At 38.5% G+C, this 17,351-nt stretch overlaps 1 protein-coding gene across 2 annotated transcripts in view; it reads left to right on the top strand.

The window, feature by feature from the left end:
• Positions 1–17,351, top strand: part of Fnbp1l (formin binding protein 1 like) — an 82,308-nt gene that overhangs the window by 23,996 nt on the left and 40,961 nt on the right. For both annotated transcript variants that reach the window (XM_076574902.1, XM_076574901.1), the window contains exon 2: positions 7,448–7,563. In XM_076574902.1, coding sequence (XP_076431017.1) covers positions 7,448–7,563 — 116 coding nt within the window. The remainder of the gene's footprint in view (positions 1–7,447; positions 7,564–17,351) is intronic.

The following is a 17,351-nucleotide window of genomic DNA, read 5'->3' as shown; positions in this document are numbered from 1 at the left end:
CTCGGAGGCATAATTGATCTCTTAGATTCTGCAGTCCATAAGAGACAGAGGAGGAAAGTCAGTCATGTTAGTCTTTGAAATGCCTTTAGTGTAGTTTGGTATTCAGAAGTGCTGGAGGAACTCTGGCAGGCAAACCAGAGCCATAAAGTAAGTCTAAACTAGGACAGCAGAGTCATTATTCAGCTTTTCGGTTAAAAAGTCTTCTTTAAATGGTGGTGTCCCTTGGGACTTTACCAGAGTACTTTATTAGGACTTCATTTGGATGCAGCAAGGCTGTACCAAAGTAATTATAAAAACAAGAATTGCATATTTAAAAGTGACTTGAAAAAACTTGTAACGTTTTGTGATAGTTGTTTTATACTGAATTATATTTAAGGTATCTACATGAAAGTAATTTGAATAGATATATTTATGAGCTAGCACATATTATAGTAGATTATTGGAGCAACAAACGTAATTTGAGTTAATAGTGTGGGACATTTAAGTTGATGCTGATTCTAGCTTAGAATATTTTCCTTATTCTGAGGTAAATAAAGTAAACTAACTTGAAATATTTTACAAAATTAAAAAATGTCTAAAAGAAGCAGAAGAGCTGTCTTGAATTTAATATGAGAAAAGATTCATTTAGGGCACACCACTAATCGGGAGGATTCATTTCACAGAAACTGGTATGTATGAATGAATGTGTTTGAAAGGAAGAGAGAATGATTAAGGCAGGGAACAAAGAAATTGGACTCAATAATCTGGAATGAGAGACATGCCACAGAGAGCCAGAACAAGGGAGCGATGATAGGCTGCCTGCTTGGATAATGCAGTAGTTAAAACTGCGTTTGGTATTTCTTTACATGTGTATGTGTGTTTGTGGGTGGGCATGAGAATGCCACAGCTTCCTATGGAAGTCAAAGCACAGCGTGCCAAAGTCAGTCCTCTCCTTCCATCCCATGGACTCTGGGGATCCAACACAGGTTGTCAGGTTTGGTGTCAAAGCACCTTTATCTGCAGAGCCAGCTCCCCAGCCCAGTATTCTGATTCTTATTTCTGCCTTGTAGATGTCTTCAGAGTGGCTTCATCTGTCCTGTGTTTTAGATTGTCTCTGTCTTTTCCCTAGTGTGTTTGCCCCGTTAGAGTAGGAAGTGTGTGATCTTATATCAAAATGAGATGTCTGGGACCACTGTGTCCTAATAAATGTGAATATTTAACCTGAACCAAATAATAATGTCTTGTAGTTGAAAGAAAATGAGATTTAGAGTGAAAATACTAGGTGAATTTCTCAATTTCGGAAACTTGCTGTCCACATTTATAAAATGTCATATTTGAAAAGACTTTGTAAGTGACATCTAATAATATATGCAAAGGCTTTGTAAATTCCAAAGCAGTATGCAAACAGAATGATTATTCAACCAGCAGTTAAGTGCCTTTCATGTGCCAAAGTTTCAGATGAAGTCCATTTTGTCAACTCTTCTGGATTTAGCATTTGTTTTTGAATTCCATAAGTATATAAATTATGAAAAATTAAATTATTTGATTGAAGACTAGTATATAACAGCAAGTTATATTTCTTGTGATCTAATGTTTTTGAATTTAGAATAACTAGACCAACTTTGTAATTGATATTATTTTGTTTCTTCAAAATTGACCTGTGAGCTGGATTTAGTAGGGCAGCTTATCCAGCTGTGGGAATGCTGAGGCAGGAGGATTGTGAGATCCAGTTTCCAACATCTGTCAGTCAGTCAGCCAACCATTGTATTTTCTGGTTCTGCTTAAAGTTGATTCAAATAAAATCATTAGTAAAATTAAAGAATTAAAATGAACATTTATTTATCAAATATTTTAGTTTTTCAAGTAAGTACACTGTTGTTTGGTGGCCTAGTATTCCCTATATACTCAAGGCTGGCCTTGAACTCATTGCAATTGTTCTGTATTATCTTCCCTAGTTCTAGGATTATAGGTTTTATTTCTTGATATATTGCAATTAATGTGTCTGAAGACCAAGATATTACTACTCAGTGCATTGTGCAAAATTTAACATAAAAGTAAAGAATTCCATTTGCATTTTAAATATATTAACTGTTTTCTTAATAATGATTTTCAGCTTGTAGATCTACTGTTTGAGATAGAATAAAACCTATAATATATGTTTATAGCATAGTAGAAGGTCTCTATCTTAAGACTTGACCTCAACTCTTTTTCCTTCCAACTCTGATCTTCTTGCTCCCAGCGGTTATCCTTCAAAGTCTGTTTCACTCAGAACCAACCTGACTTGTTACTTACCTTCATGTTACTTTTTCACTTTTGTTTTGTTTAATAAAGTTGACATTTATTTAGGACCTATTTAATTTAAAAATATAGTAAAACCTTAGTCAAAGTATATTTAATGTAATTATTGCATTTTTAAGTTTTCTACTTGTTAATTGTCTAGTATTTTTGTTTCTATTTTGATTGTTCTGTGTTTTTGAGACAGGGTCTTGCCGTTTAGTACAGGCAGATCTTGAACTCACTATGTAGCTGGTCTTGAACTCTTGATCTTCCTTTAGTCTCCAGGTCCAACTCTCCAATACCAATACTGAGTATTTACATTAACAGTTAGAAGTTGTATGGTTAAGACTATAGCTCAGTTGGCAGGTGCTTGCTTAGCGCTCATGAAGCCCTGAACTCAGTCCTCATGGGCATGGCTACAGCACCCATAATCTCTTGAGTGGAAACGGGAGGGTTAGCAATTCAAAGTCATCCTCAACTACATAGTGAGTTTGAGGCTTACCTGAACTATATGTGACTCTGTCTTAAAACAAACTAATTAGAATTGTATACATATATAAGATTTTTGTCAAAAATTAAGAAACGTGGGCTAGATGGCTCAGTAGTTAAGAGTATTTTCTGTTCTCGGCACACATCGGGAGGCTCACAACTGCCTGCAACTCCAGTTCCAGGGGATTCGATGCTTCTGGACTCTCTGGGAACCTGTATACACACACACACACACACACACACACACACACACACACACACACACACACACACAAATTAAAAATGCAAAAATAGCCGGGCATGGTGGCGCACATCTTTAATCCCAGCACAGGAGGCAGAGGCTGGGGATCTCTGAGTTCGAGGCTAGCCTGGTCTACAAAGTGAGTTTCAGGACAGCCAGGGATATACAGAGAAACCCTGTCTTGGGGGGAAAAAAGGCAAACAAACACAAAAACACCACACAAAATAAATCTTACAAACTGTAAAACCTTGTGCAGAGGTGTTATATTTTAAAAGATTCTATAGCTTGTAACTTAACTATTAATAATAAAATTTAACCATGTTGTTTCAATATCTTTTTTTTTTTTTTTTTGTTTTTTTCGAGACAGGGTTTCTCTGCGTAGTTTTGCGCCTTTCCTGGAGCTCACTTGGTAGCCCAGGCTGGCCTCGAACTCACAGCGATCCACCTGGCTCTGCCTCCCGAGTGCTGGGATTAAAGGCGTGCGCCACCACCGCCCAGTTCAATATCTTGATTACTTGAATTTTAAAACTTTCATTTTTTAATTTTTAAAATGATGAACAACTCAAAATATTTTTTTGAAAGCCTATGTTTCTGAGATTTAGGTGAGATCAGGCGCCTATGTTTCTGAGATTTAGGTGAGATCAGGCAGGTTCAGGAGTAGCATGGCCAAGGGCAAAGCTAATACATGAAAAAGCCCAGGACTCGAGCTGGCGAAACCACAGTGTGAATGCCTTTGACTGTTAGAGAAAATAAAATAGCATATGCTTTAAAAACAGTTTTGTTTGTTTGTTGAGACAAGGTCTTGGGATATGTACCTGGGCTGGGTTTGAACTCACTGTCTAACCTATGCTGGCCTCAGTCATAATTGATTCTCCCATATCAGCCTCCTGAGTGCTGGAAAAACTCAGTAACTTTTCAGCAGGGGAATAATGACTTAATACAGAGCCGACAAGCATAGTTCAGTATTTAAAGTAGGAATCTTAAGAAAAGAGCATGCGAGATGATCTGCTAAGCAGAAAACCCTAGAATTCTTATATTATCTACAACTCTACTAGGGTAAAACACGAGTTGACGCTGATGTCTTGGATTTAAAGAGATACTAGGTTAAATTTAATACATTGAGCATAGGCAGACCTTAAGAAATGGCCAAGCTAATGTTTGTCATCTTACTGTATTTTGAGGAAAAACTAGTTTTTATTTTTAATGAAGAAAAGACCTCATAAGTGTAAGGACTGACCACACCTTCTGTGCTGTGTATAAGTCCTGGGCCTCTGGGACTTCCGAATGACTTGACTGCATTCAGCTGTGTTCCTCTGACCTTCTCCTCAGGCTTCATAGTCTGCTGTGAGGGTTCACAGAACTCAGAGAACACTGAACTGTTCCTTGATGATGATGCATGCAGATAAACAGCCATATGAAAAGGCACCTAAGATGAGGTCCAGAAAGGCTACTGTGGCAGGCACATGGCTATGTTCACCAACCAAGAAAGCTCTCTAAACACACCATTTAGGATTTTTATGGAAGTTCCATGACATAAGCATCACTGATTAAATCATTGGTTTTTTTTTTTTTTTTTTTTTTTTTTTTGAGACAGGGTTTCTCTGTGTAGCTTTGCGCCTTTTCCTGGAACTCACTTGGTAGCCCAGGCTGGCCTCGAACTCACAGAGATCCACCTGGCTCTGCCTCCCGAGTGCTGGGATTAAAGGCGTGCGCCACCACCGCCCGGCAGTTATTGATTTAATAACCAATGTTGATAGGGACAACCTATCCCCTTTTCTCCTAAGAACACTGGAAGTTTCAACCCTACATTAACAGGATTCCTTTGGTAAACAACCTCCAACTCCAAGTCACCTCATTAGCAGGGAAATCAAGTGTAGCTCAAAGGGGACTATGAGGTCTCACACACATCTGACTGGGAAGGAAAAATGGTTGCCTTCTTGAAGATCAACAAAGAAGCCTGTCTCTGTCACGCAGGGAAGTCTAAAGGTTTTAGAAGCTGTATATGCCCAGAACAAGGGCACAGAGCCAGTATTTCTTGCTAGCTCTTGTAGTACGGATACTGATATGTAGTGAAAGCACATAGCAACAACATGGCAACAGGCTAAGTACTTAGAAGCTGCATAGAAAACACCTCTGAAAATTCCTGGGCCCAAGTGGGTCTTCTGCCTCTGCCTTCCAAGTAGCTGCCCTGAGAGGAATGTTTTTGTTTGTTTGTTTTTCGAGACAGGTTTCTCTATGTAGCTTTGTACCTTTCCTAGAACTCACTCTGTAGCCCAGGCTGGTCTTGAACTCTTGCCTTCCGAGTGCTGGGATTAAAGGCGTGCGCCATCGATGCCCGGCTTTTTTTTCTTTTTTTCAACAACAATAACAAAATGCACCCCAGTGTTGTCATACAGTTGATCATGCAGTTTGATTGAAGTATAGATATTTCTAGTACTTCTCAGCTTATCGTGCCTTTTAGTTCTGTTTCAATATACAAGTATATTTAGAACCACTTTTTTTTTTGTGTGTGAGCCATTAAAGAAAAGATTTGTTGAACATTTATTCTCAGTAATAAACAATGTTCTTTGAGAAAACTGTGTTAGCTACCAGTAAAGTAATATGTTGACTGGAGTTTTTCCATTCTGTCACTAGTCCTGTGCTTTGACTGGAATTTTAAAAGGGAAGTTGAAATAAGGTTGAAATGTATTCACTTCATTATTTATAGGTAAGGAGAAAATAAATGAGCGTAGTCCATAGAACATTGAGATATATTGTTATAGTTAATCCTACAAAAATACTTTTATAGTGTATGGAAGATAAACTGTTTACAGTGTTCCCAAGAAGAATTGGGAGGGACCCTTAAATCTATTTCTCATAAACTCATTGTTTAATCTCTCGGATGCTTTAAAGATGGTACCCTTTTAAATAAGTGGCTGTCAGTTACATGCTCACATAATATGTAATTTTGAAAATTTTGTATCTTTAAAAGATAAAGGGAAGTTTTAATGATTAGTGATTAGTTACTTTTTCAAAGCAATCTGAATTATGGAGAAAGTATTTTGGTAATGAAGGTTGGAGATGCACCTATCACTTATCTATGGCACCTACAAGTACTGTATCTTTTATTGGCAGCAAATCTGTCAAAAGACAAACTTTAAAAGTTAAAGATTATAATTGACCTGATTTACAGGTCTGTATCTGGGCAACACTTGAGTCCATAAAACCCAAGGAGTGTGCTGGTCCTGAAGACAGAAGGGCTGAGAAAGCAGAAGGGAACAAAAGGCAGTTTGGAGGTTTAAATGTTACTTTCCACGTGGGAGTTGCTAAAGATGTGCATGTTAGAACTGGCCTGCATAGGCGCTTGGTTATTACTGTCTGTCTCTGTTTTCCCTTTCCTGATCTCTCAGGCCAGTTACTGATGGGTAACTTGGTTTGGGCCTGGTGAGCAGAGACCTTCAGCATGAGTAAATCCAGGACTTATTAGAGGAGCTTAGGCCAAAACAGTGACTGCCAACTTCTGTTTGTTTCAATGTGAGAAAAGTTTTCTTCAGTGTTCTCCAGGGAAACAGAACCAACAGGACACATATATGTATGTTTACAAAGAAAGGTTTTCTGTTTTGTTTTGATTTGTTTTTTGTTTTGCTTTCTATTTGCTTTATTAACTTTATTTTTTCCTATGATGATGGGTAAAATTCTCAGTATTAGGAACTGGGAGCACAAGACTCTTGATCGTGAGAATGGGATAGTTTCACAGTAGTGGATCAACAAAGTGCAACAGAAAGGAAAAGAATGGAAACTGCCTTTCTGAGCTCATATGAAGTGACAGAAGTCAAGGTGTGAGGCGAAATTTACCCTTGTGCGGATGATTAGGGAGCTCCCTTGTAAGAATGCCCAGTAGTTCCTCAGCACAGCCCTGTGAATATGTCCTCATCGTTCATCTGCTTATTAAGTATGGCCCACGGGAAGTTAGGAGCAAACGGTGAGCTTGTCCATTATTTCCTGTAGCCTGATGGCTTTATCCTCCCCAAACTAGTCTTGTTTCTTCGGCTTCCTGAGCCTGTCTTTACAGCTGTTTCCCCTGCTTCCTCCTTCTAGTTGTAGACACAGGGGTGTTTGCCGTCACTATGGTCTTAGAGATGGGCTGCTTCACTTGATGAGCCCAGGCTAGCCCTCTGTGCTCGAGGTAGTAAGGAGTGATAACTGCACTCTAGAGAGATTTCTTTTAAATAATTGGCTTATGTGGTTGTGGAGGCTTGGCAAGACCAAAAGCTGCAAAGGATAGTCCAGGAAAAGCTACAGTTGCAGACCAAAGGTGGTTCCCAACATTTGTCCTTCTGAGTTAGGAAAAGGTGGGTGGAGTTAGGGGCTTCCTTTTACACTTTATACTTAATTACTTCTCTGTACAAATATCAAACTGGTTAACATATTTGTGGATACAATTTCAAGCTTGTTCAACCTGTTCTTGCTTTCCTTTTCTAGGATCAGTTCGATAGCTTAGATAAGCATACACAATGGGGAATTGACTTCTTGGAAAGATATGCTAAGTTTGTTAAAGAGAGGATTGAAATTGAGCAGAACTATGCGAAACAATTGAGGTAAGTTGATTTATTTTTTACTTTTTAGAAATGAAGTTAATGTGTTTAAGCATCTTAATATTATTTTAATATTGTACAGATTAAACCTTGTGTTTTTGATCCAAATTGGTTTGAATTAGAGAACTAATGGTTAATTGAAGTCATGGGGAATATTGACTAACTGGATCATAAGTCACTTTGATTGCACAAAGACATTTAACACCCTTAAATCTCAGAGCAAAGGGAGACCCTGTCTAAGCAGCCAGAGTCTGCTGTCTTCCTTAGTTTCTCTCCACCTTCAAGCCTCTAAATAAAACGATTAGGTGACTAAACACACAAGACCTGGGGTATTCAGTGTTTTACACTTTCAATCTTCCCTGATATTTATTTTTTTTAGAAGTCTCTAATGCATTGAACTTGAGTGTAGACTATTGTTTTAAGGTGTGTTACTTTTGTTTGTTGCATTTGTTTAACTCTGTGAAGCTGTGTTACTGTGCCTGTGTAAAACACCTGATGGTCTAATAAAGAATGGCCAATAGCAAGGCAGGAGAAAGGGTAGGATAGGCTGGCAGGTAGAGAGAATATGTAGAAGAAATCTGGGAGGATAAAAGGAAGGAGCAAGAAAAGGAGGGAGGACATCAGGGGCCAGCCACCCAGCCACACAGCCAGCCATGGAGTAAGAAACAAAATAAGGTTACAGAAGTAAGAAAAAGGTCCAGAGGCAAAAGGTAGCTGGGGTAATTTACAGTTAGGAAAAGCTGACAAGAAACAAGCCAAGCTAAGGCCGGGCATTTATAAGTAAGAATAAGCCTCTGTGTATGATTTATTTGGGAGCCGGGTCCCAAAAAAGAGCAAAAACAAACAATACTTGAGAATTTCTAAGTCTTGGAAATATACTTTGTGCTGAGCTGAGCTTCTATGTTAAAATATTTATTAGCAAAATACTTATAGGGGGAGTTTTTAAATCTTAAATTTGGTGGAATTAATCTTAAGATTTTGTTCAAATAGCACAGTTATTATTGTTTATCACAATTTTACAAGTAGTCTTGCTGGAACTTGATAAAAGTTTGAAGACCATCCTATAGAAGTTTTAGCTAAGAGAGTGTTGTTTCAGAGGACAAAATTCCACTTAAATAGGCCCACATGATTGAAAAATCCAGGAATGTTTCCACTCGGGGGTGAAATAAACTGCTCCTTGTTGTAGTTCTACTTTTCCTTGTTTCTGATGTGTGTAAATTCCATTCAGCTTCCTCCTTTCTATTCCCTTGCCTCTGGATTTTCCATTTCATACGCTGCATCTTAGCCACTCTTCTCTGTTACACCCTTGAGAAAGAAGGAAGAAATGGAAGAACAGAGAGAAAGGAAAGGGAAGAACAGAGTGAGGGAGAAATGGAAGAACAGAGAGAGGGAAATGGAAGAACAGAGAGGAGGGGAAATGGAAGAACAGAGAGAGGGAAATGGAAGAACAGAGAGAGGGGGAAATGGAAGAACAGAGAGAGGGGGAAATGGAAGAACAGAGAGAGGGGGAAATGGAAGAACAGAGAGGGGGAAATGGAAGAACAGAGAGAGGGGAAATGGAAGAACAGAGCGAGGGGGAAATGGAAGAACAGAGAGGGGGAAATGGAAGAACAGAGAGAGGGGGAAATGGAAGAACAGAGAGAGGGGAAATGGAAGAACAGAGCGAGGGGGAAATGGAAGAACAGAGAGAGGGGGAAATGGAAGAACAGAGCGAGGGGGAAATGGAAGAACAGAGCGAGGGGGAAATGGAAGAACAGAGCGAGGGGGAAATGGAAGAACAGAGAGAGGGGGAAATGGAAGAACAGAGAGAGGGGGAAATGGAAGAACAGAGCGAGGGAAATGGAAGAACAGAGCGAGGGAAATGGAAGAACAGAGCGAGGGAAATGGAAGAACAGAGTGAGGGAAATGGAAGAACAGAGTGAGGGAAATGGAAGAACAGAGAGGGGGAAATGGAAGAACAGAGAGAGGGGGAAATGGAAGAACAGAGAGAGGGGGAAATGGAAGAACAGAGAGAGGGAAATGGAAGAACAGAGAGAGGGGGAAATGGAAGAACAGAGAGAGGGGGAAATGGAAGAACAGAGCGAGGGAAATGGAAGAACAGAGCGAGGGAAATGGAAGAACAGAGTGAGGGAAATGGAAGAACAGAGTGAGGGAAATGGAAGAACAGAGAGGGGGAAATGGAAGAACAGAGGGGCAGAAGGAAGAGCAGAGAGTGGGAAATGGAAGAACAGAGAGTGGGAAATGGAAGAACAGAGGGGCAGAAAGAAGAGCAGAGGTCTCTCGACCACCATTTGTTTTAATGTTTTTCAAGACAGACTTGCACTTTGTAGCTCTGGCTGTCTTTAAACTCACAGAGATCTGCCTGCCTCTGCCTCACAAGTACTGGGATTAAACGCTGCACCACCACACTTCACCTTCTTTTTTCTAGTTATTTTATAAGATCTTTGTCATTTTGACTTGGGTTAGGTTTTATGCTTATTTAGTGTAATTTATTGAAATGATGATACTGAATTGACTTATAGTTAATGGTAGAAGAAAGATAGCTACTGATAGTAGACCCAGAAAGATGAGAAAATGTTTGGGATAAGTCAGTTATATCCTTGTGGTCAGCTCACTGGGTGTGGGATGACTGAAGTCTAGTATAATGAGTGAATGATTTGCAAAACTTTTTTTTTTTGAACTATTACGATATTTATGAAAGCATTGACATTGTACCAGTTTCCTGATCTGTTCCTGTCTGGTTTTTCTTAAGGCTCTTTTCATGTAAGAATACAAATAGGGAGCCTGTCAGTATTTTAGTAATAACAGTGATGATACCTTATCTGTTCAAAATTGTGATCTAGGATTCTTACACATAAAGGACCTCTGAGAGGTTAACATGAAAAGTTTACTCATGTACAAATTAAAAAAATGTCTGCCATCTAATTATTAAAAAGTACATTTATTTTATTATGTTTATGGGTGTTTTGCCTACATTTATATCTGTGCACCATGTGTGTGCCTGGTGTCCTGGAACTGAGATTACACATGGTTGTCAGTGCCATGTTGGTGCTGGGAGCTGAACTTGGTTCTCTGAAGAGCAGCCAGAGCTCTTAACCACTGAGCACAGTCTCCAGCTCTTTTGTCTAATTTTGAATTTGTACTCAATTCTAGCAAATAAAAATTTATAGTTCCAAGCTTCCAATACAAGTGAAGTGAAGACATACACAAAATGACAAATGATAAAAGATTAAAAACAAACCAGATGAAATAATAGGAACAACCAGTTCACTGCCGAGGCCCCCAAGAATGTTACCACTGTGTTACAATACAACAACAAAATGAAAATGGGTAGGAATGTGCCTAGGTCCTCAGGAAAAAGGTTAATCACTTTTTCCCAAGAAGATAGGGCATTTGACAGACTCCCTTAAAATATAATGAATGTCATTTAATTCAGCATTTTAATTTCTAAACTTTTGTAGAAAACACACAAACATTCATGCACAAAATTATTTATTGCAGAAAAATAGAATTCCCTTCTAGAAATACCTACCAACATATGAATGATGAAAAATACTGTTGTATATAACCAGTCTAAACAACCAGCTTATTTAAGACTGTTCATATTCAGTCCATCAGTATAAGCAGCAGATTGCAGAGCTCAATAGTAGATCCTACTGCTTGTTTGAATTTGTATGGATAATTAGGTAAAAATTTGTGAAATTTGTATCCTGAAGAGCTCTAGGATTTGAGGTGTTCCTAGTTGTTGCTCTTGTGGACAAGGGAAGGGAGGTATTTTTACTTTGTGCGCCTTTGTGTTATTTTCAATGACTGTACTAGATTGATCATTTAAAACTCTAAGCAAAGTGTTGGTACACTTGGAAAGAGTACTCTTACAAATTGTAAAATAAAAACCTGATAATTTATAAGATAAACTTAAGCACTCTGGACTATCTAATGATCCCAGAGAGTCATGGTGGAGGACTGGCTTACCTAATCAAGCTGCAGGCTTGTCTGCTGCTGTTCTGAGACTGGTCATGAACTCTGGTTTCACTTTCGAGGGAGGCCAGGTATTAGTACTTTATTGAAGGAAAGTGGCTGAAGCTCAGAATTATTTATGAAAAAACTCTAATTTTATAGGGAGAAATGGATTTGTCATGTCCACCTTGTGTGAGAATTTGCCTCTTTAATGGAACGTTACACACTTAAGGAATTCGTCATATTTCCATCCTAAGGGTGGCTCTCAGTAGCAGAGTTATTTTATTAGATAATGTCGAGGTGTTTGGGTAAAGATTTGGGAGGAGGCATGTTTAATTTGAAGCGGGCTACTCCTTTCTGCGTGGAGATTTGCTGCTTTGAATGAATGACTGGTAAATGATTGAATTGTCAGGTGCTGTTTGTAGTGTTTTTTTATGTTCAAAAAAGGGAAGAGGCTTGTCTTGTTTATTTCCTCTTCTTTTAGCTACCTCCTCCTAGTTTTGTTATAGAGGTTGATTTCATGTTTAGGAGGAGAATGCTGCTCAGTGAGGTACTCTGTTCCTTTGTAATGACTGTATTCAGGTTGTTAAATATCCCCTTCTTTTCCCCCAGTGGGGACAGGGAGCAGAGTCTTGATCCAACTCGCCATCCTTCCTTTCGGAGCCTCCAAAGTGCTGGGTTTCAGTCTTGTGTCATTATGTCTGCTCCAGTTCAAACACAGTGCAAAACTAAACATTTTAAGACTTGGATACCGAGGCATCCTGTGCCCACCTCCCGTTACTCTTTTTTTAAATTCTTCTTTTGTGTGTGTGTGTGTGTGTGTGTGTGTGTGTGTGTGTGTGTGTGTGTGTGTTTTAAACACTCAACACTCTCAGTGTAACCCTGGCTGTCCTGGAACTCACTGTGCAGACCAGGCTGGCCTCCAACTCAAATTTGCTCACCTCTGGTTCTGGAGTATTGGGATTAACAGAGTATACCATCTCGCTTCTCTGTTCATATGTTTTGATAGTTTAGGAGGTTTAACTGTATTTTGGTGTTGGATATTGATTGATTTGGGGGATTGGTTCAAATATAAGTATAGAAAATAAAGTTTCTAATCAAAGACAATTGATGTCCGTTGTTTTGTTTTTTCTCAGACAGGGTTTCTCTGTGTAGCTTTGGAGTCTATCCTGGACTTGCTTTGTAGACCAGACTGGCCTCGAACTCACAGAGATCTGCTTGCCTCTGCCTCCCGAGTGCTGGGATTAAAGTTGTGTGATATCTGTTTTGAATGATGCTAAATGGTGGTTACAGAGTACTTAGTTTACTGTTTTGTATTTACAGAGACAACTAACTGAAATCAGTTCATGTGTGTGTGTGTGTGTGTGTGTGTGTGTGTGTGTCTGTCTGTCTGTCTGTCTGTCTGTCTGTGTATCTGTGTCTGTGTGTCTGTGTGCTTGCAGGATCAAGTGCAATGCCTTATGCTTGTTGTGTGGACACTTTGCCACCAAGTTGATCTCCAGTCCAATAGTTATTTTAATAAACTTGTATATGTATATGACAGGGATTAATTAAAACTTCTAAGTATAAAAGAGAATCTGTATATGCACAATAAATATCTATTATTTTCTCTTCTAGTAAAAATAATTGCAGTATTATGTTCTATCACAGAAGTATGACTGTGTAAAATTATATCCTCCAACCTCCACACGAGAATACCCAAATGTGATAGTGTGGGATACCAAGAGCAAACTGTAATAAGCTAGTTTTCTCTTAGAGCAGAAATCTCTCTGACTTTTTAATTAGAGACGGTATTCTGTGCATTTGTATTCCCATGTCAAGCTAGATAATTTAGCTAAGTATACATTGCATGAATGAATAAATAAATACTATTTCCATCTAACTTAGACTCTTATGACCTTTGATGGTACACTGCTTTCTACCTGTACTGGAGTTTGGTATCATGTACATCACTGTTTTAAGGTTATTATTTTATGTAACGTGTTTCTAGGGTGAGCTTACATACTTTACATTCCTTATCAGAATCTGCCATTAGCATGTCACTTGTTTTAAACTGAGAAGAACCCAGAGAGCCCATTTTTGTACTGACTTTCTAAAAGTAAAACTGAATTTTATTTTTTTGGTCTGCTGTTCTTTAACTTGTGGCTGCTTTAGTGCCCCGTAGGCTTTCCCCTTCCTTTTTAGAGAAGGTCTTGCTCTGTAGCCCGTGGAGATTCCCAGTGTCTGTCACCACGCCCAGCTGTGTTTGTGGTGCCTGTATGGAACTGATCTGGTGGAAACCCAGCAGTCACTGTTAGTCTCCTGCCACCCACTTCACCTCAGTACATATCTCTACCTGAATTGAACCACTGAGTGATTTTATTACTTAAATAATATCTGCTTAATTCTAGAATATAATCTCTACACTAAAATATAAAACCCACAAAGGGAGGGGTTTGTTTGTTCTGTTTTGTTTTTTCCTAGTTCCTAGAACAGTGCTTGGCAAGAAGAAGCAGTATTTTAAAAATATATTTACTTAATCCTTACTATAGCATTTAATATGTCAATGCTATTTTCCATGTTACTTATTAACATATTTTCCTTTAAAAATAATTGAAATTTTAGTACTATTTTACAGATTGGGAATTGGAGATAGGAAGGTTAAGGTAGAACTAGTTGTATTTATCTGTTGCTGCTGAATGTGGGCTCTTGGAATTGCATTATATTGCATTTCACCATTAAGAGATTTACTAATTCTCTATCAATCCCCCTACCCTATAGCCAGTGCATAGTACATCTTTATATCTGTAAAGACTTCGCTGCATACATTAGTAACTTATCCCCAAACTAAGTAACATACCCTTTCCAACTAACTGATCCATGTAAATATAGCATATAGTAACAATCGTAGACATTTATCCTAGATGATGGCACATCCTTTAATCTGTGGGACAGAGGCAGGTGGATCATTGTGAGTCCCAGGCCATCCAGGGCTGCATAGTGAGACCCTGTTTCAAAGAGGAAGAAAAGTTATATAATTTATAAATTTAGTTTTAGCTGTGTACTTTTCCATAAAGTTAAGGTAAAAGGGGTTAACAGTTTAGAAGTTCTTCCTTTTAAGAAAATGTTTTTCTCTTTAATGAAGCTACATAAAAACCAGCAGCAGCATTTCAAGAAGCCCAATTGTCTGAGGGACAGATTCGGGTGCTTCCATTACTTGAGGTTTTAAACCTCATTGAGAGAGTGATCTTTTTTATTAGGAAGATTTGAGTCAATATTGTTTACTTTTGTTTCTGCAACCTGTTATAAATTACAGATGGTGTATTACTTTAGTTTTCTCTGATTTCCCCCTAATATTCTCTTCAGTTCTATTAACTATTTTCTTTTGATGCTTTATCAGAAGAAAAGAAGTACAGTCCTTGGGGAACTTTTCTTAAATATGGTGTAACTGCATCTTGACGTGTGTATTGGACCTCATTAGCTATCATTAGTACAGCTGGCTTTGTTTTGCTTTCTCGTTGTCATTGCCCTCTGTTCCCATTTTTGTGTTTTTGTGTGTCTTGGAGCTCTAGTTAATCTTCCTTCTTCCTGGTATACCTAAGAGATGGCTGTTCAGTTTAATTGCTAGCCAGTTACTAAGCTAGTTTGATTTGTAACAGCTGGATTGAGTCATTTTTCAGTGTGACCAAACTGCTGTCCATTTTATGTTCACAAGAGTTTGATGACTTCTGTAACCATTGTATTTTTAGCACTTAGAGAGTACCTGCCTTAGAGTAGGCTTCTGCCTCCATTTTTTTGTGGGATGATTCAGTAAACTGTCACTTTTCTACATATGCATGCATAACCATTTCCATAAGAACTGTAAGGCATATTCCTATTATATGAAAATGTTTTCTTAGATTATATGATCTAAACAGAACTTACATGTAAAGCCGAAAACCTTTTAAGAAAGAAAATAAGTTCAAACCTGTTGGTTTGAATGTCTTTATGGTGGAATTCTCACTCTTTAAGGACCTCATTGTTTAATTAAACTGAAAAAAATAGTTTGGTTGTTCATAATATCAGTTGTATATACTTTATTCAGCCCTTCACCCTTTTCTGAGAATCAACCTGGGGCCTCGTGTCTGTTAAATAGGCACTCAAGCACTGAGCCTAATAGCTCCCGTTTGGTTGGTCTTTTGAATCTAACATTTAAAAGGAAAACAAATGATCAAATTTCTTAGCAGAATTTATCTGAAAAACATAATACTTAAGTCTGTGGTGTCAGTTTGTTCCTCTGTCTAAATTGAACAGTTTTTTTTTCTTTTCTATTTTAAACATACTTGAAAAATACTCTTCTGAAAGATCTACAGTTTCCTAAAAAGCCTCATTGTTACACTTATCACACAAGAGTAATGACACATTGCTAACATTCTTTGAGTGTAGACTGGAGTTGATATACGAATGTGTAGCTCACATTCGTCTGTATTTTATGTGAAGTATATTCTTGACATGTTGAAAATAAAGGGAAACTAGGGGCTGGTGTGTAAAAAAAAATATGGGAAGACCATTTGTGTACCTTCATATCTTGGAGCTTGTTTGATCCCTACCCCCCCCCCCCTTCCCTAGGTTTTTCAGACATCAATATTTAAAGTTTCTAATTTCTTTCTATTCCCTGTCTACTCAGCATCTGGTATGGGTATAAAAATTGAGACTGAAAGTGTGCATTATATCCAGATGTTCTAGTATTATATAATAATGAGTGGGGTCATAACCCCCTACTGTGAAATTATACACATCCTAATTTTTTACTTCAAAAAATTAGTTGAGAGTTTCATATTCATCCCTTCCCCAAGTCTTCCCAGATCTACCTCCTGATTCCCTGTCCACACAGCTTTGTGCCTTTTCCCCCTCTTAAATCCTCTAAGATCAATTTATGCTGCCCAAGTATTCACAGATGTGTGATATTCCACTGAGTGTTGTTGGCTTACTGCTAGAGGCCACACTTTGGAGAAAACTCTTTCCTTCTCTCAAAAGCCAGCAGTTGCCAGTAGCTCCACACTCAGCAGAAGGACTGTATGCCCAGCTCCCCTGTCTGCTAGGATTTGGACTGGCTTGGGCTTGCACAAGTCTTGTGCATGCTGTCACAACCACTGTGAGTTCATATGTGCAGCTTCCCTGCTGTATCCAGAAGACACTGTTTTTCCTTGTTGTCATCAACTGCCTTAGCTGTGAGTGCATGAATATGTATGTATATAGTCTATATGTTCCCCCTTAAAGGCTGAGCATTTTGTAGTCTATTATTCCTTGGCCAGTTTTGAGTCTTTATGTTAATCACTATTGCAAATAGGAGCTTCACAGATGAAAGTTAAGAGATGTAATTGATCTATAGTATAACAGTAAATCATTACGAGTTTGTTTAATACTGTGTCCGTTTAGCAGCATAGAATCATATTATCTGTAAGTAGGTTCTTCTCAAGGGCTATGAACTATCTAGCAATAGGCTCTTAGCTAGATGATGGTGCCAGGTTTAAGTTTCATCTTACGGATGGGGCCTAAATCCAGTCAGAAATTGGTAGGTCACTCCCATGATGTTCGTGCCACTATTGCATCAGTGGGCCTGTCTTGCCAATTCAGTCATTATTGTAGCTTGCAGGTTTGTAGCTGGGCATCCTTGATGACTCTTCTTCCCCAATAGCTTGTGTAGCACCTTGCAGCACTGTGAAAGCTGGATAATAGAGATGAAGCTTCCAGGTGTGTACCAGCTTGATCTTATCATGTTTTTGGCTTAAGTATGTGGTGTCTTCAGCAGTAACGTCTTGCCATCAAGTTAGAGAGGCTAAGAGCAGTCAGTGGCAATAGTCTATAATGTTTGG

This window comes from Peromyscus maniculatus, chromosome 6, assembly GCF_049852395.1.
Source record: "Peromyscus maniculatus bairdii isolate BWxNUB_F1_BW_parent chromosome 6, HU_Pman_BW_mat_3.1, whole genome shotgun sequence".
Taxonomy (NCBI): domain Eukaryota; kingdom Metazoa; phylum Chordata; class Mammalia; order Rodentia; family Cricetidae; genus Peromyscus; species Peromyscus maniculatus.
The sequence above is the reverse complement of the archived record's forward strand: the minus strand, read 5'-3'. Positions and strand labels throughout refer to the sequence as shown.